The 26942-nt window shown below is 29.5% G+C and overlaps 1 protein-coding gene across 1 annotated transcript; it reads right to left on the bottom strand.

Annotated features, from left to right (window-relative positions):
• Window positions 1–856: 856 nt before the first annotated feature.
• LOC143240259 (amyloid-beta-like protein) lies at window positions 857–22857 on the bottom strand. The gene is given in 12 exon segments (XM_076482418.1): window positions 857–3494; window positions 3497–3566; window positions 4177–4445; window positions 7518–7628; window positions 8186–8414; window positions 11422–11580; window positions 11975–12070; window positions 13707–13978; window positions 14271–14486; window positions 15275–15401; window positions 20663–20845; window positions 22670–22857. Coding segments are annotated over 12 exon segments (1995 nt in total). The 5' UTR covers window positions 22742–22857; the 3' UTR covers window positions 857–3303.
• Window positions 22858–26942: the final 4085 nt, after the last annotated feature.

Below are 26942 nucleotides of genomic sequence, written 5' to 3' on the forward strand. Positions count from 1 at the left end.
GAATTACTAGTTCTTAAAAATATTTAGATATATTATTCGTAAGGAGAGCCATGACAAATGAAAGTCAGCCAATCACAGCATTTTATTGAAAACTGACTCCAATTGTCTCAAAATATTGTTACCAGAATGTAAGTTTGTGGCATCCCATACCTCTTACCTCTGTGTATTCCATACTGAAAAGGAAAGTTTTTTTATTGCAATGGATCCATGGAGAAATTATTATTTGTGTGCACGTGTAACAAGATACAAAAAATAGTTAGCCTAATATATTTAGTGATTCTGATGTTAAATTTTTTAGTACCAAATATAACATGAAATTCTTAATTTCTTTTCCCTTTACCTGAAATAGTATTGCATAGTGTTACACATTTTACCACTACTATCCACAAGCCCATATAATAATGATTTTAATTAGAAGTGATTTTTTAAGGTTATTTGCAACAGGATGTACTTGAAATTACATTTACCCACAGCAACAGAAAATATAAACCATATTTGTTATTTGAATACTACATGTTATCCTTGTAAAGAACAGGTTAAATCCCAAAAGGCCTAAAATCTGAAACGAAAATCATATGCAGTATAGTTTCTTTTACTTTCCTTTAAAAATATCATTAAGTCTTAGCTCCTGCAAGTCATTTTCCAAGATGCCTTTCGTTCAATACAAATCTTGGTACAATTGCTTAAACTCACACATTGCTAGTTATAGAGCAGTTTAAATGAAAGTATTGTTGGTATGCCAAGATTTACACTTTACAAAAGTTTATTTGAACATTGTGTACTCAGTTTTATTTATAAATAATTCACCTGCATGACTAATGAACTATAAAATGAGATAGATACAACACTACTATTATTTTATAGTGAAGAATTCACATTCCAAGGTTACAACTTTATTTGGGACAAACTGGTAGCACAGTACACCATCATACTAAACTGAAAAGAAAAAAATATTACAGCATATGCATTACTTTGTAAGAATACCTAATATATAAGAAACAGGAATGATATGGAACCACAGAAGCCAAATTTATATACTGAGAACTTCTGCCCAACATTAATTAAAATGGAAATAGTATTTTTGAAAGCATATTCAATCTTTCAATCTTTGCTTATTTTGTTGTTTGAAAATAGTTCCTTTGCCATATGCAACATGTACGAATAAAATTGCTACACAGTACAAAAATTCACGACCATACAATGATCTGTTCTAAACTATAAATTACTTAAATCATAATACTACAAATAAAATATTTTAATCCTAAAATCTGATCCAAACAATAATAAGTTACAAATAATAAAAATGCATAAAAAAAGTTGGCACCTTATTTTCCTTTACACTACAAGTACTTGTGGTGTTTTACTAATATGAAAGCAACTGTTTCAATAAAATATGTTTACTATTGCAGCTTACATAAAAGCAGTGTTTTATTCAATATTATTTTAAAATTTGACATAGAACTTTCAAAGAATTCCAGATATAATAAAATTAGTTTTACACAACTTAATTCATGAATAAATGCCATTTTTAATTTTTCAAAATTTTAATATTTCACATTTTATTTCTACTGTAGTTGTTTTATATCTCACTCTTACATTTAAACTATGCATCTTTTACACCATATTCTTTTTATATTTATTCTACTTTAAAAGTGGTCATTTAAAGTTGTAAGTTTTCTAAATACAGTAGATTATAACTTAAAAACTACTTGCTTCGGTATACTGGACAAGATTCATGTGGTACTATATATGAGTGCTAAACTGAATAGAATCATACACTTTCATTACATTCTGTTTAATACTACACAAAAATGATGGAGGATACTGAAAAATAAGCAAAATCTTTTTTAATAAAATATGGAAATTTCTTTATAAATGTAAGCCTTATGAGCTACTTAGTGTAAACTGATACAGATGTTTTTGTAGAAAATTAAACTTATGTTAGCTAATTATAAATTTCATGTGTCACACTGCACTTAACTATTAAAAACAGTATACTCTAGTCTCCTGTGCCAGTTACACATACATATAAGAATATAATTTATATTAACAAGTAATTTATCTAATGATGCTTAACTGATGGCACATTACAAAAAGCTCATGTACAGCATTACTGAACTTTTTTTTCTCATCAAAATGAAACTCAAGACAATTGATAAATTTACGATATGGAAACACTTAAGTAGTAACAAATACTGATAAGTTAGAACAAAAAAATTCAATGTATTATAACGATAACAACAATAACAAAATATATTCTTAGCAAATTGTATTTTTGTCAATGAACTTTCCTTCTGAGTTGAAATGCATTACTAAATTTCACATCATGAGGATTTCTTTGATGTGTACACAACATAAAACAGTTACACTGCAACAAAATAAAGACTTAGGAGTTTGGTAATTTGACTTCAGCAAGTCAATGTTTCCATGGCTTAATGGCACATGAAAACATTGGTGAAATATTTGCTAAGTGGGGGCTTCTGTTCTTAGAAGTTTAGATAGCATGCTTATTCACATTAGCAACAACCACACGAGGAGAACAGCATCTTTTCCTGTAAAAAGATTATTATAACTACAATATTAAGCTATACAGCCTCAAAATTAAATTTTACCAAACTTTCTTCAAGAAGCTCTTCTCATGCCTTGTTTTTGAAAGACTTCTGTACAAAAAAAGTAGTGAAGAAACTAAAAGAAATGTACATCTTTCAATTTAAAAACAAAAGTTACACTCGTTCCATGTCTAAAAAATAATACTATTTAGGAATAATTTATTGCCTTAAACTATGATGTACTGTGATTTGAATTTGCCTCAACTTCCATTATGTTGAACATTGATGTCTCACAAGGTAATATTTAAATCCTTGATTACAGAATAACTACCACAGTTTTACGTACCAACTGGACAACTACATAAATAAGCAGAAGTTTTTTTAAGTAGCTACATAAAAGATTTAAACTGGAATACCACACAAGAAAAATATAAAATTCACACCTAAGATTATACAGACACATTTTGAAGAGTTAGTGTAAGAGACACTCTTTTTGATATCTTTAAGTAAATCTACAGTAGTTTAGAAACAGACAAGAAAAAGGTTTGTGACATAATTGCTAAGTGAACAGGTGTTTCTAGTGGTGTGAAGCATGTGATGGTTCATTTATTCTTGCTTCAAACACTACCACATTATACTACTGAAGCACACACCTGTTCTCTGAACTGATCACATACTGGCATATTTAATGCAATGCACTGTTTAGTGATAAAGTAGGATAAAACACAAGTCCAATACAAAAAACACATCAAGTTTAATTCTGTGACTCAAAATACTTGTAAGTAGGGTTTTCATACCCATTAACTTGCATGTTTGAAACATGTCGCTCCTCAGGGGTAACAGCTTGGTTTACTTCCACAAATCCTTGGCCTTGTGGTGACTGATGGGCATGGCGACGCAAGAGAACAATTCCAACAATTAAAGCAGTTAGGAGGGCAATTCCGCAAATGCCAAAGTGATGTAAACACTTCCATTCCATCTAAAATCACGAATTCCTTCTTTTCGAACAGAGAATGTCTGTGAAACAAAATAAAATGGCATCAGTACTTAAACTGTAGCCATCTTCCAATGCAAGCTATCTTGGAATACTACATGAAACTTTAAAAAAATTCAAGCAAAAATATCATGGATCTTTTTCAGAAAATTTCTCTATTTTCAATTTTAGTGCTTTTTGGGTTGCTTCACTTAACTGTACAATATTATTTTTGTTATAATAAATATGATTTTACTTATTTTACAGATCAATCACATTTAAAGTGACAAGAACACATACTCAAAAATCACAAGTTTACACTCAACTTGATTTTGTTCATTTTTCCTAAAACATACTTTAATGTTGTAATACATCACAATAATGTACTTAAATTCATTTACAAATTACCTATCATATATTAACAGTAGGCATAGAAAACAAAAGCTAATGAATGAGATACTTTCAGAATGACAACAATAATATTTTGTGACGAGTCTGACAATTATTCATTTGATTCAGGTTTACTGTAATTCACCTCAAATTTCAAGTCTGTTTAGACAAGTATGTTTTATATCCAAGAAGGAATTTGATGTACACATTCTTAAGTATTAAATATGGTTGTTACTACAAAATTGAAATGGTTTAGAGACTTACAACTTCATTATGATGAAGAGGTTGGTTCTGAGCATGGGCTACATGTGGTTCTTGTAAGTTGTGGTGTTCTTCAGGTTTTGGGACCTTTTCCATTTTGGCAGTTTCCACAAATGCAGAGGACGTAGTTTCAGAAAATAAACTTTCATCTTCTCTTGATTCAGAGATAAATTCTTTCTCTAATTTTCCACTAGTGTTCTTTTGACGACTCTTCTCTCTCTGATGTTCTTCAAGTACTTTTCGTTTCTCTTCCAACTGCTTCTGTTTCCATTCTGAACAATTTTTTTTTTACAGTATTGTTTTAAATACATCTGTCCTAATTGAAAACTTTGGTATTGTCGACAAATCAATAAAAAATTAAATACTTATTAACTGTAAAATTTTTTTTTTAATATGAAAACAGCAATGTTATCAAAAGCACTCCATAAGACAGTTAAAGTACACTGTCTGTTTGGAGCAACACTTGTGAACTAATTAGGCTTAACATTATTCTAAAATAACTACATCCTTAAATCTTAAGCTATGTAAATTTTAATACAGTCTACTGAATCACGTTAAAATCTCTTTTGTGGGTTATTAAACATTTATGTAACCCCCTGTTAATAATGAATAAAACTTAAGGCCTAAAGTAAAAAAAGCAGTAAGTATTTTAATTTTTTTTTTTTTTTAAATGAGTGATGTGGGTAGATTTATATCTGGCAAGAATATGTCTTATCTTACACTATTCTGCACCCTTGACCTTAAGGAATTCAAGAGCATCTGATGTATCTGGTTTTCACCTCTTACATTATAAACAATCAGCAGTTGTATAATACTCAATTATATATTCTCTCGTTATGATTATCATTACAATTATAAACAAATGTTTGAACAACACAAATGAAGAAAAACTGTCACATTTTAGAATGTCTAGAATAACAACTTGCTGTAGTAGTGCTTTAACCAAGATGACAATTTATTTAGTCTAATTTACTGGGTTAAACATTCCTTAAAATTACTGTAAGACAGAACTGCTGCAATAATTTTTTTTTATTCAATATTGTCAGCTAACACTAAATTTAACTGTTATAGAAGTAATAAGCTATAAACTGAGTAGCAGCTTTTTTTTTCTCTTATGTAAATAGTTAATGAATTTAGTATGCAATTTTAAAATAATAAACAACTTGTTAAAAACATTAAAAACTAAAAAATTAAACAAAATTCTCATTGAAATTCTCAGGTTTCAACACATTAACTCCTTATTTAAATAATACTACTGAACACTTTTGAAAGGTGGACCTTTCTTCTTCAGAGACAAACTGTGTGTGTGTGTGTGTGTGTGTGTGTGTGAGTCTTTATATTACATAAAAAAATAGGCAAAGAATAAAATTATTTTTCTGACAGAGATGAAACCAACGAACGGAGATCAAAAAATTTGACAGTCTTTTTAGTTAACATTACAAGTCTTTCAGAAACAGAAAATGTGTTTTTAATAAACTAAACAAAATTTGTCCCTAGGATATATCAAGTATTTGTTTTTTATAGTCCATCTGCAAAGCAATTTTTATGTTTTATTTAAAACTATTTTTCTTCTAAAAAATATTAGGTTTCCTTTGTGTAATCCCTAAATATATTTAAAAAGTTTGTTTTCAGAGACGCTTTACATTTTACATGTTATTTTCTTTAACATATCTCTACATGGAGTTGGTTAAATTAACAGGCCTCAGAACCACAAAAACAAACCTGAAATAAATCTAACTCATCCTTTCTTCTTTATAGAACAACTTTAAATGTAACATGAAATTACATTTGTTTATCCTAAGTAACTAGGTTCATAACAATATACATCTATTTATAACTACATTTTATTGGCCTTTGATTGCACTTTGTACCATGACTAACTGTATCTGCTCCATTATAGGTTGTAAATCACCCACAACCTGCTCGAGCTGTTCGTAAGCATGTCTCGTGAAACATTTTTATCATATTATTATTTTACCTAATCTATCTTAACCATATAAAAATATCCCTGTTTTTACAATTCAGTTAATTTTATAATAAGAAATAAAAAATAAACAAGAAATAAAGTACTTACCCAAATTTTCTTTTTCCCTTGCTGTTTATTTTTTTATTACACTTAACTCTACTTTTTTTTTCCTCTAATAATAGTAATGCACTAAATAATTATTTAATTAATTAATTTACCAAAAAACATAGACTAATAACATGCAAAATTGTACATAATTTCCCCTAATCCCCAAAATTTTCTGATTTTCTATGTGATAACAGCTATTACAAATTCATTTGAGATAGTAACTAACTTTTCAGTGGGAACAAACCTTTAACCAACAGTGTAACTGACATCTCTCTGTTCAGAAAACAACATTAAACAATACATAAGTTGATAGATGAAAACTTTGGCTTTCTGTCGATTATAGATAATATAGAAGTAAATGTAAGAGAAAACTAGTAACAGAGGATGTTACAGGCATATGCAGCAAGAGGGGGTTGACAGAATTGAAAGCAACAAAAATCGTGGCTTGTCTGAACACAGATGACTTACAAGTGATTAATTTAGATTTAACTTCATACTTATTGTATGGGTGATGGATAGAATAGAGAAGAGAACATGTCTAGAGAAAATGCATAGGATTAGGAGAAATTCAGGATTTTTTTAAAATACTGTTATAAAATTACAAACTTAAAATATGTAATACTATTAAAATATGGGTTATTAGCTAACATTTTATGTTATACTAGTTGGTATAACATAAAACAAAAAGGAAATTAATAAAATTTTGAATATCAGTAAGACCTTGTGTCACGCACAGTAAAGGATGCCCATGGCAATAGGGTTAACAAGGAACAAAACTCAGTTATCTAATTCATAAAATCCAAGTCATGCTACCAGCCCACAATCACTACATAATGTGTTCCTTTATACTCACTAAGAGCTAAAGTACTACATTTATGTAACTAAATGCTACAACCATATATCTATAACTTCTAAAATACACAATATCTATGAAAATAACTGCTAATTAATTTAAAATTTGTTGCAAGAATGATCAAAGCAAGGAGTACAAAATTAAATAATATGGTGAACAATAAAGTTTTTTTTTTATAGATGCTTATTTAAAAAAGGACAATGTTTTGAACTAAGCACTCTCTGTCAGACTGTACAACTTACAACAAAGGCACATAAATTATTTGCTGTTGCACAGTTCAAATCTCTATAGTGGATACTTTCTCTCAAACTTAATTTTGTTACTTTTATTTATTCAATTTACAGTCACAGTTTCAACAATTTATTATGGACTGCAAATTAAAGAAAAAGTCTGAAATAGTCTAACAAAACTACCCACCTTCTTGTTTCTTCTTTGCTTCAGCCTCATACTGTTGGAGAATAGATTTGTCAGTGTCTTTTGAAAAGGCAGCATCAACTGACACCCCTTTCAAGTCTATCCAAGCAGCCACTGACAAATTTAACAAAAATATTTTGGAATAAACTGAAGTATATACAAAACAAAACTGTATTTTGATAAGACCTAATGGTAGCACATGTAATAAACATCCAAAAATGTATATGAAATCAATAAGCAACACCTCCATGAATTATAAAACTTTTCCATCAGAAAACTTTAATGTTTTTTGAATTACTATTAATGGAATTATAGCAAGTTATGTTTATTTTAGTAACTGTGCATTTAAAACACTTTCACAATAATAGCTAGTAGTTTTAATTATGTTGCACTTGATTTTCACAGATTTGGACAGAGAAATTTTAAAACTGAAATCTGGGAGTTTTCAACAAGATAAAAAATCAAAGCACAATTTTATGATGTAAGAATGAATTTTTGATTCAAAAATTAAGATATTAGATTCCTCCTATAATAACATTATAATCACTTGCAAATTTACATCTGACGTAACTGTTTGACGAGAGTTAATTTTCATGCTGTTCACTGTAAATGTTTATAAACATCCCAATTACAAGTTAGTCAACTTTATGACAAAAGTAGATAGATCATACTCATTCTTTTATGGAGCTTATCAGCAACAGAAGGGTGACGTTCCAACATTAGGATGCTCTGATTAACCATATGGTTCAGGTTTTCAAGGTGGTCCAGGACAGCTTCTCTTTCAACTACAGCCTGGTTAAAGTTACTATTGAGAAGGTGGTGGTAGTAGTGTAACATATGGTTTCTGTCCTTAGCCAGAGCTCTCAACAGCTTTAGCAGACACTTTTCAATCCTTCTCACCTACAAATTCAGATACACATGGCAAAAAAACATAAAAGAAAATAATTAATGTTAAAAATAATAATCATTCCTTTAAATTAAGTGCAATATTGAAATCTTATTTTTTCATATACTAGAGATTTAAGTATAACAGGTATTTAAAATTTTCTGCCATTTTCATCTATTGCCATACATCACAAGCCACTCACATCTGTATTACTTTTAGGTCCTGTTTAGTTTTCACAAAGCAGTGCAAAGTTCAGTTACAGTACAGTTACTTATCAGATAGAGGAAATATGTTATTTAACTGTTTGGGGATGTCACACTTCAAACTCCTTTCTGTAAGAGTAACTGTTTTCCATTCAAAATGTAATTAAACAACTTTGCTCTCAATCTATATCAAGGTAATTAACAACAGAATGTAAGTTATAATTAACAACATAATGTATGTTATAATTTAAAGTTATGTTAACTACATTTTAATTCCTTTTTTTTCCAAAAAAAACTTAAGCTTCACTGTCACATGACTTGCAAACACTTCACTGCACTGTCTGTTAATGATAATAGTTATGATATAGCAGAGAAAATAGAAATATAAACATTTACCTAAAAAAAACTTGATTTTCATCAAGAGATTATGCAAATGAAATGTGAAGAACAATAATGTTTTATACTCAAAATGAAAATCACTTTACAGGTGAACTATTCAGTGAGTGCAAATAACTACATTACATCAGGTATGTCAAAGTGCTCATGCCACAACTTTCACAGTTGTATTCAAAATTTAATTAAACTATTTATTATCAATATATACAAATGAATTTGGCATAAAACTACAGTTAATAAATCAAATGTTAATATTATTTAACTTTTTCTTTTGATCTTATAAGGAATTTATTTTTAAACAACTCTTATCTTCCCTAGTACAAGAACTGTGACATTTGTTTTCTGTCTTCCCTCTTCTTTCAGTTATTTACCACCCTTCTGAGAAATTTGGAATTCAATGTAAATTACTCATTATATTACAGTTTTTGCTCATACAAAATATATTTTTATAACTTTCAATCTCATTTGGCTTCAGAGCCATAAACAAGAAAATGAGATCCCTCCTGCTATATCCTCTCTTTGACAAATTGCAAGTAGTTCTCTCTGTCATTTATATTTCATTATTTATAACCAATAAAAACCCAAATTTGTTTGCTGCAGAGATGATTGACAGCCTTCCTTTTAGTTCAGACTCAATTCCTACAGGAAAAAACACTGATGAGCTTAGTTTAATTTCTAATGGCTCTTTTGGCATAGTTATGAAGCCAGAATAAGTGTGATAGTTACAGGACATATTCTACTTTTTGCATGCTATTATCTTGTATTATTTGGAGTATTATTTAATTAAATAAATTATTTATTGCAGTAGTACCATTAATATAAAAAATAGTAGGGTTAAGTGTTGTCAAGTGTTTTTCGTGTATATTCTTTATTGTAATAAAAGTAACTAAAATGTAAAAATTAAAGACATTTTGGGTCAGATAACATTTGTTTAGGTAAAATAAAGAATAACAAAGATTTTAAATATGATTCCCTTGTGAGTAACCTGTGCATTATATAATTTAATAAGGTAATGTGAGCTGCATTTTAGCCATGTAATCTACAATTTTCTGGCAGAAATATTAATTTAGACTCTGTTCAAAAGGCAATAAAACAAAACCTACATATAAAAAAATGCATACTGTTATGACATTTAAGCTATTTAGGATAACCAAATCAAATGTCATCTTATAATCTGAAGTCATTCTAGAAAAAAAATAAAGTAATTTATATTTATTTAAATTTTGTTTGTGGGGTAGCTATGAGGTCAGTCAAATTGACCAATCACAAATAGATTTAGGTAGAGAAAATAACAGATAAGTTATAGTTTTTCTGGAAAGAAAACATTTGATAACTATTTAGGAGCTTTTAGGGATTATGCAAAAGAAATCCAAAAATTTTTCAGATTAAGAAAAATAATATCAATCTTAATATGAAAGTCACTCTGTACTCAAAACATTCAACACTAACACCATATAATTATACAAATATTTCAGTAAAAATACTTAATTAAAAATCCTGATTTTTTTGTTTATGAAAGACTTTTTAAAGTCTACTGAAAGCTTTCCATATTTCATGGAGATGCAATGTGATAATTGCCACAACTTCTGTATTGGAGAAACAAGTAGAAAGATGGAAACCAGATTCAAAGAACACAAAAGTCACCTTCACACGTTTTAGAACACTGCAAATCAAATAAACACATAACCATAGAAAACACCCAAACACTAAATAAAGAAACAAACATAAACAAATGCAAGATTAAAGAACCTTATTTATACAACAACTCAAGCCCAAAATAAACCAATACAAAGAAACACCTTTATACCTTTATTAATAAATATATCCAACATCTAAACATGCCCTCTACATTCCTACAGTCAATTACACAACCACCTTCAAACATGTGGCCAGCTACTGGTCAGTAACCCTTTCTTTCTTTGTGAACCAAATGATGACCAAAGAAGGTCGAAACGTTGTTCACTCCTCTACTAGTGCTTTCTCTAGTCATACTAGCCATCTTTACATATATAATAAGTACTTTCAGAATTACATTATATATACCATCATGATTAAATGGTGGTTACAAGGTTCTGTAAATAAAGGTTCCCAGGCAGATAGGATAAAAGAATGAATTTTTTGTTATAAATAGTAGAAACAAATTAAAATTAAATATTTCATTTGTCTAAACCTACTTACCTTTAAGAACTTTCTTGTCAAATTTTATGGATGAAATTGTTTTAGTTTCATTTTTGAAAAGAAATTTCACAAGAGTTACCTAACCTACTAGGAATGTTCATACATTATTTTGATGGGGCTAAAAATACTGTGGATGCAAACTAGTGGATAAATCTCACTACAACATGTTTAATATTACACTTAAAATGAAAACCAAAGTTAAATTATTTTTTTATAAATTTTACAAACAAAAAAATCAACAAACCACTGGAGTTGTCTCATCTAAAGCCTTTATGAAACATTCCATTGAAGATTTTTTTTGCAAGGTGATGACAGTCAGGACTCTTTGGTGGTGCATGGCGTTCAGCTGTCTTTTCTGTCCTTCTCCCTCCTCTTCTAGTGCATCCACTGTCTTCTGAAAACGCTTTACAAACAAAATCATAATCTGAGAAATGTCAGAAAGTTTTTGAAGACAAACATTACAGCATATAATTTATCAAGCTTTTGTTACAGGTTCTGTTTACCATTGTTGTGAAAACCTAATATCATTTTTCACAATCTCTTGTTTAACTATTTATTTTTGAAAGCATAGAAATATAGATAAGTGTGGCTCAAATACATTTTCAACCATAATTAGTTTATTAGTTATCTTCACATAAAATGGGGTCACTTTTAAAATATGAACTTAACAGGTTTATACAAGTTCACTGTGAGGTCCAAGTTATTCTAATATGGGTTACAGATTCCCAGTCAGTCACTTTACTTTCTCTTATTCACATTCAATAACAAAGACTTAATAATCTGATCAGAAATCATACTTCTGTCATCTTCTTCTTGAAGTCTTCAGCTCCTCGTGGATCTTTCAGCTTCATTTCTTGGTAATGTTTTTCCAACTCACTCCATTTTTTCATGATCTCAAGTATAAAAAACAAACAATATAAAATATATTTAAAAAAGAAGTTAATATTAATAATAAGGTGTAAAACTTTTCTTTGTTGCTATATATCACAATGTTTTAATAACAGTGGACATTTTAACTTGTTCATATCAGTTTTAAGGACCTCTAATCAGTGACAGATATAACAGCATATAAAAGTTGTGCCTTTCAGTTTTAGATATTGTTATTTTTGTAAACATGTATACTACAATGAATAAAAAAAGATAAAGTCTATTAAAAATACTTTTAATAAACTTAACATAGCCACAAACAAAGCAAGTGCTCACAAAAAATAGGTTTCACTTATTTGTAACTATTCACCCCCCCTGTAACTTTAACAACACAAATATCAGAAATTCAAAATAAAAATGTAACTTGTTTCAGTGACCAGTACACAACAATTTTCCAACAACTGATTAGCAATAGCATTTTTTTATTTGTAAACTTAAGTTCTTCTGGTAGTTTATCCTACAAACACAGATGAAAGATTAAGAAAAAAAAATATGAATGATATACACAAGATTGTCACAGTCACACAAAAGAAAATGTCACGATTTTAGAAATATGTGGAACCTTTAAACATTGCAATAATTTGTACAGATACTAATCATGCCACAAATAACTTCATGACCAAAATGGAAAGTTTACAAAACATGTAAGTAAGCAGTACTAAGAGATTAAGGTGGGGTGGAAGAGTAACTCCTAGAACACACCACTGGAAAATAAGCAGTAGTTTAATAAATTTCTCTAGACAGTAAAAAATTCACAAACTAGTTATTAACACACACATACACACAATTTTAGTTACAGCTGGAGAAAGCAAGTGTGACCAATCTTTCTTGTTTATTCATTATGTCTAAAACATTCATAGCCTTCTGAAGAAGTCTTTTACAATTTCACTAAAGTTACATATGACAGCTCATATATATATATATATATATAAATCAGTTATTTGAAGGCTTTTCTTTGAAAAGCAGAATAAACTAAAAAAGTTGTATGTTTGCCTCATAAGAAGCCAAGAATGTTTTTATATCTAAGCATTTTCCACCAGAATATACTGGAAAATGAAATGTACAGTGTGTATTGACTTGAGCATTGTATTTATAAATTACTTATACACCTTCAGGAAAAAACAAAGTATAAGAATTGTTAATATACTTAAATAATGCATTAACTCCATGTGTGATATAACTTTTGCTACAATAGGGGAAACATTTTATTGTAATTATTTTTGGAACCCAAATTTTAATAAGTAATTTGATATAATTCTTGTTTAAGATATTTAATTAGTATACAAAACACACATCCTATAATGATTAAACAGATCACTGAGAAAATAACAAGTAAAAAAAAATTAATTAATACTAGCAGATGGAATTATTAAAAAGAACTTTGTCACATTGTGGTGGACACAGAATACAAGATTTTCAAGGTGAAGTTATTTGTTAAATAAAGATTGGCACATTTCAGTTTAACCTTGCCTGATAGAAAAAAACGTATATCCAACAGATACATGTCCTTCAAGCCATAAGAAGCAATATGATGACAGTAAATAGCAACAAAATACCACTACAATGGATGTTCATGTAATTTACACTGTTATATTACAATACCTCTGTCACTTTGTATCTGTGAGATTCCTGAAGATCTGTCTGAGCTTTTTTGAAAGCCTGGTGTTCATTTTCAGTATCAAAATTTCTATAATAATGATCGATAGGACTTTCAGTTGTGGTGGTAGTTGTGGTTGTTAATGCTTCATCTTCAAAGTTGTCGTCGCCATCATCATCATCTTCATAATCATCATAATATTCCTCATCTTCGTCACTATAACTTTCATCTTCAACACTGTTACTCAGTTTAGATGTTTTTGAAGACAATACATTTTCTGTTTAAAAGGTCCAAGTATGATTACCATGTTTCACAAGATTTAAAATTTAAACATGTTAGAACCCAGTAAAAAAATTAAAATAAAGTGCCTGAAAATGGGTATTTCATGTAAAAATAATTAACACTCACTGATTCAGTAATACTACAAACATGCTAATATTAACAAATTATACGTGTTATCTTGTAATAACTATATCAAATAATACAAAGTTACAGCCAAACTTATGTACACTAAAAAAATGTATAGCTAAATGTACATATTTTAACACATGTATATCCATCATACACACCATTTTCTGGACAGCACACAAATTCTACACCAGAGAATATGTCTACACCACAAGGTAGCAGCATTGCAAAGCTCTGCAGTCTCATGCTACTTGATTCACAGGACTGGGCTGCTGTCTGGTTCCATTCATCAAACGATTGGCAAATGCTCTGGTTATGGATGTGATCAAACAGACAGTGTTCTGGCACCAGCAAAGCATCACTTTGGAAAGGACCCTCTGTTTATAAACATAATCAGCCACTTCTTCCATCAGTTTTTATTTATTTATTATTCTGTATTATTATAATGTACAAGGATCTATCTGACATGAAGTATATGATAAAATAAAATAAAAAAGTGAAAGTTAATTTAAAAACAACTTGGCATTGATTAAACTGACTTCACATTTCCCAATCATACTATGTAAAGTTAGAATTAAAATTATATATATACATTGTTTTATTTCTTAAAGACCATATTTCTTTTGCTTAAAATCAATTTGAACTTGCTGTCAATTACCTTTACACATGCTTATTACTTATCTCATTATACATGTAAAAGTTTTATTTATTCCAAGAGTATCAGAAAGACAGCAACAAATTTGTTACAAAAGGAAAATAAAATGGTAAAAAAAAGTTATTTTGTGCATGAAATTTCATTGCACTTATTCTAATAATAACCTCAAATATATTTCATCATGTCCAGAAAAAATAATGATAGGCTATCAATTTCAATTTTTATCAGAACTGGTCAGTGTAAGGTAAAGCACACAAGAAGTGAGTATTTATACAAACAGAAGAATTAACATATTAAGGATAATTTTGTTGCAACATCAAAAAACTTTGCAAGCTTCTAAAATATCCCAGTATTGGATATTTTTCACTGAACACCACTCAACAAACATTTGTCTCTTGCTTTCTCTTTGATTACAAACAACTACACTAGAAATTCAGAAAACAGATGAACAATAACTATTTATTTCTTTATTTATTTTTGCTATTAAAATTTTAATATAAACTTACTAACCCAAACATCGATAAGGTTTAACCCAGCTTGACCCTTTACATCTTTTCTGGCCATTTTTACACCAGCTGTCAATTTTGTAATACTGACTGGACTCTACTATGTTTCGAATGTCCCTGTTTGGATAAGCCTATTAAAAAAAGAAAAAAATATATAATTACTAGCAACAAAAAACAAAACAAACAAGTATCATTAGGATATTACACATCCCTTTACAGAGTCACCTTTAATAAAACTTTCATCAGTAGACATGTACATGATTCTGTTTAACCTCCCACTTGATTTGCAGCCTTATGTCCTTCATAACAATCTTGTCGTAAAATACATAATTGACCACGTACATGAATCTTCTCAGTCAAACATAATTGTATCAATTATGTGATTTGCCACTTCTGCGACAGTCCACAAAACATTTATAAGTTAATGATTTACATGCAGCAAAAATGACAGTGATACAATTTTGTTTCATTTTTAATATAAATGAGAAATTGTCAAACCAGGTTTAAATTCTTGATATAAAAACATTCAAATTTTCATGACCTGTTGATATAATTCACACACATCACAACATTTTTCCATAACTATAATACATAAATTTAATCTCTAAACTGTTTGTAACTAATACTATCTTGGTGCTGTAATTCAATATTATTATGACCCTAATACAGGATTTTGTTTCTTATAAAATTAAATCTGAGTAAGTTCTAAACACATAGGATAAAAATTTGTTAATTTAGTTGAACCATACAACTGTTGTATAACTCCTTGAAAAATCGTATTTCTTTTCATTTAATTATCAAGTTTTTAAAATAAAACAAACAAGCACCATACAAAAAGTATTTATATTATACAGTACAATGTAAAAATAAAATTAATTTGTTGCATATAATTGTCAAATCACTCTTAAAAATTGCATAATATCTGCATTTCCTTTACAACTTTTTAGTCAACCACTGTCAAATGTTACTAAAAAGTCTTATACCAGCCCTTTAAAAAATCTAACTTATACAAAAAATTTTAAAATAAAACTGTACAACTGTTTTATAGTACACAATACAACATATACAACATCCATTTATAACACTTGCATAACTTAATTTCAAAGGATAATATTCTAATTGTAAATAAACTACTAATACATATACAAAAATGTACAACTGTCATTTAGCATAACTAAATAAATGATTTATCATTTAAAACAAGAGTTAAATGTTCTAAACGTCAAGTTATTAATGTAAATTAGCATAGATTTACAAAAAGTTTGCTGTCAAATTATTATCTTTACTGTAACAGTATTTCTTTAAATACAAGATCTGTAGAGTAATAAAAATGAAATATAGTTACAGATAGCAAAATGTGCAAGTCCACTTGCATTTAGGTTCAGCTTATAAAACCTAAACTAATGAATTAACATAATACTGTGTACATTTTTTTACATTAGGTTAGTTAGGAATAAACTATACCATACTTAATATTATCTACAAATAAACTCAATGTTATTCCAGAACTTAACATGAGACCTTTTTGACAACTTCAAACTTTTAATGTTACTGTACTAAATGGCTAATAAAGAATATTTACATCCACCCTTATTTATGTTATCCCTTCATTCACAGAACAGTTGTAGCTACTTGTTTATTGAGCTTTCTAGCTCTCTGGTACAGGCAGACACTTAACAGTTTTTCTAGGTAAAATTCTTACTGTGCATACTTGTAAACCATACTGACAGCAGAATTACAGTAAGACAAGATTACAATGTGTGTAATTAAAAATTGTCTGTATCATTCTAGAAATCCTGTATTTAAGAAAGCCCTCTTGCCCTAACCTGAGCACAAATATTTTGCAAGTCTCTGCTAATCCGTTATAAAATACTCTGTTTTTGTCTGTTGCGATAACACACATGCACACATTATTTCAATAACAGACATACTAACAAAAATCATTATATAAATAACCATACCAATAAAACTGTGTCTTACAACCATAAAGAAATGAAAAAGCATGTTAAATTAGTGTTAATTTATCTAAGGTTCTAGTGTAATTCAAACTAATTCAAACTTAAAATTTCTCTACTAATGTCCTCTAAGTAACATTGTGCTTGCTTATTCACTTTACAAATTTAACTAATAAACATTTAACAAACTATTCTTTTAGTTTTTCATGGCTTTCTAAATACTTAACTAAACTTCAAGGAGTTCACAAGACTAGAAAATATTAAAATTCCATGATTTTCTTGGACTATATGAACCCTCGCTACATAATGAAATTTGCTGCTAAAAATATTATTGTATGAAATACATTTAACCTTATGTTGTTTTTTTATCTGATAAGTAGTAAGCTACATTACTTAAATCTGATAAATTACACAATAATATTCAATACATAAAAATTTCAGGTCACATAAACACTTTGCTATCATCTAGTTGTGACCAGTTACTGATGTCTTGTCATAGAAGAAAATTACTTCTGCTAAAGCAAAAAAGCAAAAAAAAAAGCAATATAACATTCAAAAACACTTTCAGGAATGAGAAATGACATTGAAAACATCTATAAGGAACAATTCACAGTTTGTGGTTTGTTACCAGTAGATTCCATTGTATTTTTCAGGAAAAACTACAAGTTTTCACTTTACAATAAAACCATAAAATACTTCTCACACCATTATTTATGACTTTATATTGAAATAAACAGTTTATAATCTACTATATTCAATGATGTTAAAACTTTCCTGTATCTGTTTTAAAAGCTAAACTTCATTAGTAATTACTCAGATTACATGTTGTAAGATCGTAATAGAAAAAGTGAATTAATAAAAGCATAAACAAAAGAAAAGAGAAACCATATTAAAAATGATTAATTATACTCTCAAGAAGTGATAACCTTTTAGCACATAGAAACTTGTACTTTGGGATAGGTTTAAGAAAAATGGAAAAAAAAAGTTTACAGAGATGCTTAAAAAATGTAAATACAAGTTTTCCCCCTTTGTCAATTACGTTAGATAGATAACAAAATATCAGTTTGAAAATATTTTCAGATAAAACTTTTGCAAATAGTTAGAATTATTATTTTTGATTAAATTTTGAAACTTGGTTTGAAGGTGAGCACTGAACACCACAAAGGTTTACATCATTTCAGAAAGGATTAAAACTTGTCTTATGCTCACCTAAAAAGAGCAATACACAACATTTTAATGAAAAATCCTTAAAGTTCCAACAACCTAATTGTACATCTATTCCATTAACACAAGTTGTGTTGTACTGTCCTAACTGCTAATTTAGTAGCTGCTATTATACTCACAGACAATATTTATCTTGGTAAAATTATTTTTCAAATAAAAAAAAAACATCTTCATTTTTAAATATTATGTGAAATTCCTTACCCTACATTCTACTGTTTCATGTTTATATGTATCATGATATCAGTGATGACATTTTTTTAATTTTCCTATTTTGTTTGTTTGTTTTGAATTTTGTGAAAAGTTACACAAGGGTTATCTGTGTTAGCTGTCCCTAATTTAGCAGTGTAAGACTAGAGGGAAGGCAGCTAGTCATCACCATCCACTGCCAATTCTTGGGCTACTCTTTTACCAATGAATAGTGGTGTTGACCATCACATTATAATGCCCTCATGGCTGAAATAGCAAGTATGTTTGGTGTGATGGGGATTCGAATCTGCAACCCTTGAATTATGAGTCAAATACCTCAACCACCTGGCCATGCCAGGCCAAATTTTATTAGCCAATACAAAATTTTAAACATTAAAAATTATTCAATTTCTGCAGATTACACTCCAAGCTGGCTGTTTAATGTCTTATTCAACTAATTTTACTTCTCATATCAATATAGATGCAAAATAGAACTTAAATAATTCACCAGATCAATCAACATTTTCAATTTTTTTCAGAACATTTATGAGAGGTCACTTAGGTATAGTCTTAAGAAGGATTAAACTTATTATTTATATTTTGGTATATTTCCATCTTTACCTTACAATTCAAATGAAACACTTAATAAAATATACCAATTCTCAAAAAAATTACATTTAATGTATATTACAACTCAAATTCATCATGAGGAACTGATTGTGGTAACACTTTTCTAGGATGACATTTTACAGTAATTAGGAGTTAAAACAATTTAACTCTTAACATAAGAAGTACTCACAGAATAACATTTTATGGATATATTTTGTTATAAATCCAATGTTCTATTATCAGTGATCATTAAGGTTGCCCTTCTTTACAAGTAAAATTTCAAGTTAAAAATTCTAAGCCTATGGTCCCTTAATTTTGTTTCAATATATAAACATTAAACTTAAACCATTTCAGGCCAAATTTAGAGAATGCATTTCTATATTGCAGAGGCCTATTACTGTGTGTACTGTGATGTTTGTGGTGTTCTTTGCAATGAAATCTTCAGTTGACATATCGTCAGACCCCCAGATATTCAGTTGGATATATTTTGGAAGTTCTTCCATGTCTTTCTTTTCATTTAGTGTCTTCATCATTATCTCTGCTGATAAAGCTCAGTCAAAAAATTGTAAACCAATATGTACCTCACTGAGATGCCACAGATTTCCAGCAAATATTTGACAAGAGATTATAAAAGATCATAATTCACCTTCTTATACTCAAAAAAACATTACAGGAAGTCAAGATCATTGAAAAGGACAGAAATAGCATAAGAAGCAATGAACCATGCCTTAAGATAAATAAAGATGCACATACTAGTCTTCTTTCCTTATGTCCACTTCAACAACCCTGAGAAACTCCCAAATATTATTCAATAAGGTAAAAATTTGATGTGAATTACTTTTTATGTATATATACATATGTATATATTGAAACAAAATATAGAAATGAAGATGTTGTTAAACCCCAATTTCAAAAATAAGAATAACTCTAGTGGTCATCTTTTGTAAAAGTATTTAACTTTCAATGTTTTCCATTTCATATTTCTCACAAAAACCAACAAGATATGTAGATAACATGCCAAGCATTAGAAAAAAAAAGTTTTTTTGTTCATTAAAATATAACTTCCTTTACAAATTAAGATGTCAGTCAAACAAAGCAAAGTAAATTCAAATATAAACAAATTTCTTCACCTTTCGCTCTGTATTTTTCTCAGTAAAATAGCTCACATATATCAAACAGCTGCATTTATATTTGAAACAATGCTTTAGTCATACTTTTAGCCATACAATGTCAAATAACCAAATGCCATGTCAAAACATGCTACATAATTCTAACACAAAAGCACGTTAACAATTACTTCTTTTTTATAAAAATTTTAAAATAATTAAAATAATAAGTAACTGTTTTGTATTCATAAAAATTTAAGGAGAAAATTTTATCTTCAACAATTGTAACAATGAACTGTTTTACATTATTACCTGGCGACAATATTCCAGAACTTCAAGTTTGTCCTTAGTACAAAATCCTTTCTGGTCACCTTTGCTGGTAACCCATTGAAGATTTTCACTGAGATACTTTCTGTGAATTTTTCCATGACCACAAAGTATGGCTACCATAGGTTGAAAATGATTTAGTGAAGCATCTATGTTTCCAGCAACAGCCTAAAAAATTATTTAGATAAAAATTAGTGCATCAGTAAAGATACAGAATTCAAACATCTATAAATCTTAGAAACATCCTTATGTGCATAGAGCAAATACAAAAAGTGAATAGAGTATGCTTCTTTGTACTCTGTTTGATTTCATAATTATAATACTTTATCATTTTATTCCAACTAGTAATCAGGTAGAATGTCGATGACCTTAGCAATTTTAGAAAATTACAGAAGCTATATCTCAATGTTAATTAACTCTGGAATTTCTCAAAATACCATATTTTACATAAAAACAATGAAAGACCATTTACTTATTATTTACAAGATAAGAAAAAAACATTTTTAATACTGCTGTCATATGTAAAAATACAACATTTTCTTTCCAAATCCATCAATTCAAAACAACTGGCTGTCACTTAAAATAACTAGAATAGTATGAATGAAAATTATAAAACATGGTTAAAATTATATTTTAATACTATGAATTTAATAACATTAACAGTGAAAAGAAAGAAAATATGAGCAAATGCATATAGTTATTAAACCTGGTTTCAATTCCTTAACTTTCGTAACCAGTACTTTATAGTTATTATTTTTACAGCTTTACCAAGGTATTACTTAATCCTACATTTCCAAGATATTTCATATTTTTAGCACAGAATTCAAAATGAAAGAGAAGGTTGGTTTACAAAATTATCCTCTGTCAAAGGTTGGTTGGTTGGTTTGATGTTTTATGGTGCAAAGCAACTATGCTATCTGCACCTATCCTCTGGTAAAGGTTATAAAAAGAATTACAAGTGCAAATATCTTTCTTTATCTATGGGATTTAAAAAAAAAAACAGGTTTTCTTTTCAATCATCTTAATAAGTAAAAACCATCTTTCCAGAAACAACTATTTCAGTTGCTGTTAAAAGATATTAAACCAGAATGATAAATATTATATATATATATATATAAATGAATTAATACAAAGATATAAAAAACACAAAAAATACATGATTTGAAAATTAATGAGATTAATACATATAACACTGTCAGTATGAGCTATGACTTTTTTTTTTACGCTCAAAAGCCAACTGAATTTAAAGACATTGTATATAACATAGTGGGCTAAATCAAAATTTCATGCTGTATACCATGTACATGGCCAAACCAATGCAAGCAGATCCTAACTCTGAATTTTGAGTAATGAGGTACAGACTAAAGTATGAAAGATGCTTTACTTATTGGTTGGGTAAATCCTGATATCCATTATTCAGTTTTGAAAAATAAATATTTAGCCAAATCGACCTGCCATCATTACTCTTGAATGATGACAAACTGAAAGAATAAGACTAAACTTCTTATAATTAAAATTTTATTTCATGAGATAGAGCAGTGAGAAAGTGAGGTTTTAAGCTGGTATGGTTAAGATTAATTCTTATTTATAAGTTCTGTACTGATTAAGAATAACATGTACATAACACAGTGTTATGTACATATAACAATTAAAACATAATAGTGTGATAGAACTAACAAGCAGAAAATTACAATACTCAACAGTCTACTAGTACTAGTTTTAAGTTTAAAATAGGTTTAATTATTAAATGTGAACAGATCAGCCATACTGTTACCCTTAACGACGGCCTAGACTGAACAGCTGTATAACAATAAAAAAAAAAAACAGTATTTCGATTGGTACACCTTAGCAACCCGCGACTTAAGTTTAGATTTACTAAGTTCAATCCTACAACCGAGTACAAGCCAGTTTCAGAAGACTTACTTATAAATATAGGGCTAATTATAACATACACATGTCAAAAAACATTTATATGTTTGAAAAAATACCAACCTCCACGTATCCAACACTGTCTCTAGATAACGATGCTATCACAAATAACGCAAAAATGATATAGCTTTTCATTCTTACATTAAGTATTTTCACCAGTTTTTGTAAATTTTGTAACACCTTTCGATAAAATACTAGTTAACACACCCCTTCTCCTTCTATGACAAAACACTTTTATTTCCCATGATCCTTCAGTGATCTCAACCTGTTTTCTACAGAGTTAAGTTATCGTTCCAGCAATTGGCTTACAAACTATAAAATGTGACATTAAAGCCAATCACAGTGACCTTAAGAAAGAAGGATTAGAAACGAGAAAGTGAGCATGCGCTTCCCAATGCTGGCACACACATACACATGGACTCACACACACACATATATATATTATGTTTTTTCTTTGTGATGAATTCACCACTAAAATCAAATGCAAATGAATAATTGATTTTAATTTATAAAGACCGTAGATAGATATAAATCGTTCCCTTCAGTTCATATTTGTAATTTACATTTCCCCTATGTTATTAGTGGGAACACGCGCACTGGTTGTCATCGAACCATAGAGATTGCAGTCATTCGTGATGCCTACAAATTGATTTTAAATGAGTGCAAACAGTCCATAGCACAGACTATTGGTGGCAAATTGTCGCAAGCTACTAAAACTTTAGTAGTTACATGAAAATTATGATCTTATCATTTTCAAGGGAATAATGTTTAAACAATTTTAGCTCTCTAGTAATACATCAATAAAACGGTGAGTAAACGTTAAGCTTCTGTCCTAGAATTGTTTTCTTTTTCAAAAATAAATACATCAATCATATATATATATTATGAAATGAAAACATAAAGTATTGACGACAAAACTACTGAGTCTGTCAGCTGCCGCCATTAATTTTAAACTCTTGACGAAAGGAAAGGCAATCGATCAGCAAAAGCCCACCATCAGCGTTAAGGGGTTGTCTGTTTCTCTTATAACGTACCAACATCTTAAATTTCAAGTATTTCGCGGTATCGTAAGGATTTGAAACTGCTTCTACAGTTCCGAAATCCTGAACTCTCCAACAGGACCAATCAACTATGTAGTAAATAAAATGATAAATGTTGTTGTTTAATGCTACTTAAAATTTAATCTTGTGAAATGTGTAATCTATAGAACTATTTGAACTAAATAAAAATAATAGAGATAATAAAGTATAAGGATAAACGTTTGATTAAGATGTATAGTCCTTTACTCATTATTAACAACTTAAATTACTTTAGGTGATTGAATAACATCTGAAAATTATCCACTATTATTCAATAGACTAACTGGTTATATATTTTTTAATTTGTTTTCTTCACTAAAACGTGGATTTTTCTTAAAGAAAATATTATATGAAGGCTTGTTTGTTTGTTTTGAATTTCGCGCAAAGCTTGTTTGTTTGTTTTGTTTTTCGAATTTCGCACAAAGCTACTCGAGGGTTATCTGTGCTAGCCGTCCCTAATTTAATTTAGCAGTGTAAAACTAGAGGAAAGGCAGCTAGTCATCACCACCCACCGCTAACTCTTGGGCTACTCTTTTACCAACAAATAGTGGGATTGATCATCACACTATAACGCTCCCACGGCTGAAAGGGCGAGCATGTTTGGTGCGACCGGGATTCGAACCCGCGACCCTCCGATTACGTGTCGAACGCCATAACACGCTTGGCGTATATGAAGGCATAACCTATGCAGTAGAAATAGCGAAACATATAGTAAATTAGGCTTCTACATCAACTGTTCTTCACTGAAATTCACGTTCTGAGAAGAAATGACGTTCACAAATAAATAAGGACGAATATTATTGCATTCATTTATTTTTGAGCTAAAAGTTTTGTTTTAAATTCCCTTTTCCTTTCAAACACATTTACTTTTCAATAATATAAGGTAATATAAATTTTTAACTGAGCCATAAAATTCAAACATTAAAATTAGTGTTAATGTTTCTTGTACAAGTTTTAATATTCCATCAGTTCCCGTTAGTACAGCGATAAGTTTACGGATTTACAACGCTAAAATCAGGGGTTCGATTCTTCTCGGTGGGCTCAGCAAATAGCCCGATGTGGCTTTACTCCTGTAAGAAAACAAACACACACAGTATTCTATCATTTATCAATTTTGTGATTTATGCATTCAGATATTCGTACTCTGCTCCAACTAATCTTAAAATTAACCATGATTAGCAATCATGTTTAAGTAAAATGAAACACTTGAAGGAATGTTCACACCCTTTCAAAATATAATTTACTCTTTTACGTCCGTTGATAAATTTATGTGATATTGAAAGAAATACATTTTTTTCGTCTTACATTATCTTAGTACATTATTATGTGTAAGCAGTTTTAATGGTGAGATATTGCTATTAGAAGTTATTAAGTTTGTATACTTTATCACAATCGTTTAACTGTCTTCTTCAAATACAAGTATAAAATGTAAAGAATCTGATACAGATAAAATAAAATGAGGTTTCATGGTTCGCATCTTGTTATTGCACATTGGGGCTATGAGTGCGTTATTTAATCTTACTGGAAAACGCTAAAATCTGGCAATTGATAATGTTGATAAGCTGCCTTCCATGAAGTCTATCACTTTAAAATCAAGGACGACTAGCACAGCTTTGCCCTCGTGCAAAATCAGACAAAAAATTAAAAACCAAGAAAACTTAAAACCAAAATGTGCTTGAGCACGTTGTTTTCCTGAAAACTTCGGCAGTATTTACTGTACCTAGGTGTTTGAATAAGGACCACCTACTTTTAGTATTGAGACTCACTGCTATAATGCAATAAAGATACAAATAACGACTAAATCCAGATACTTAGTGACAAATCCTTATAACACAAAGATATGATTAAAATTTCTCTGATGTCTTAAGCCATCTCTAAAGTTATGAATTCAACGTAGTGCATTTTGCTTTATTGTCCTTAACTCCTAAGCGTAAAGCTACAGAATGGGCTACATGGGCTGTGCCCAGAACGAGTATCGAAACCTGATTTTAACGATGGGAACTTTCAGACATATCGCTGTGTCAATGGAGGGCCAACATGGCTGGTGAAAATGATCGTTCTCGTAACCATTGTGCACTTGTGAATTTTGCATTATAGCAGTGAGTCTCAATACTAAAAGTTATGTAGAGGTGGTCAATGTATAACTGTATCATTCATTCTTATATTCTTGTTTACACTATTTTTGGCACTACCAACCCTACATTGTTTTATATTTAATTAAATATTATTTTATTACACACATCCGTAGAAGAGGTGGTAGCAGTGGTATATAATGTAAATACTGCCGAACACTTTCAGGAAAACAACGTGCTCAAGCACATTTTGGTATTGATAGTTAAAAATTTCAGCTCTCTTTTTCAATTTAAACCCTTTGAAAATAATTTAATAGTTACATATAAAAATGGAGGTGGGCTTCCCCCCTAAAATACTCTACTTCAGCTTCATTAGTCACATTATAATTGTTGTCATAATAATTCTCTGAATTAATTTTAATAATATCCTGTGGAAATTAAGTGGTAATTAGAAAGATTAATAGTCATTTACTAATAAACATAATTAGCACTGAATAGGTACCAATGAAATATAACTGTTATAGTTAATAGTAGATGACAGCACATGCTATGTAGATTACTCGAAACAAAGAAATAGTGATGACGAGAAACCCTCTTGAAGTAAAAATGTATCTCAGGACTGCTGGTAGAGGTATTAACACTTTACCAAAATAAAGCAGAGAACAAGGTTTCCACCTTCTTAGGTCATCTTTAGGTTAACAAGAAAGAACCTGAAGGTCGAAACATTGTTCTCTGCTTTATAATATATACAATATATACTTGTGAATTACTAACTTCATAGTAAGGAAATAACATTGTTGTAATGTATTTTATCATTAGGAGGATACTTTTGCATTTTCTTCGCAAAAGTAATGCCAAGTTCATTCTACTTAAGAAAAAGGAACTAATTTATCTCTTCAATAACGTTTTTCATAAGTTACACTGACATGTACTTATAAGAGTTGATTCAAATGATGTTTGCATGGCCTTGTGGCGCTCGACTCGGAATCTGATGGTTGCGGGTTCGAATCTCCGTCACCGAACATACTCGTCCTTCCAGTTTTGGGGACGTTGTAATTTAACAGTCAACTCCACTATTTAATGGTAAAATAGTGGTACAAGAGATAGCAATGGATGGTACCTTCCCTTTAGTCTATCGTTGCAAAATTAAAAATGGTCAGTGCAGATAGCTCTTGTGTAGCTTTG

Source organism: Tachypleus tridentatus, chromosome 13, assembly GCF_004210375.1.
Source record: "Tachypleus tridentatus isolate NWPU-2018 chromosome 13, ASM421037v1, whole genome shotgun sequence".
NCBI classification, from domain to species: domain Eukaryota; kingdom Metazoa; phylum Arthropoda; class Merostomata; order Xiphosura; family Limulidae; genus Tachypleus; species Tachypleus tridentatus.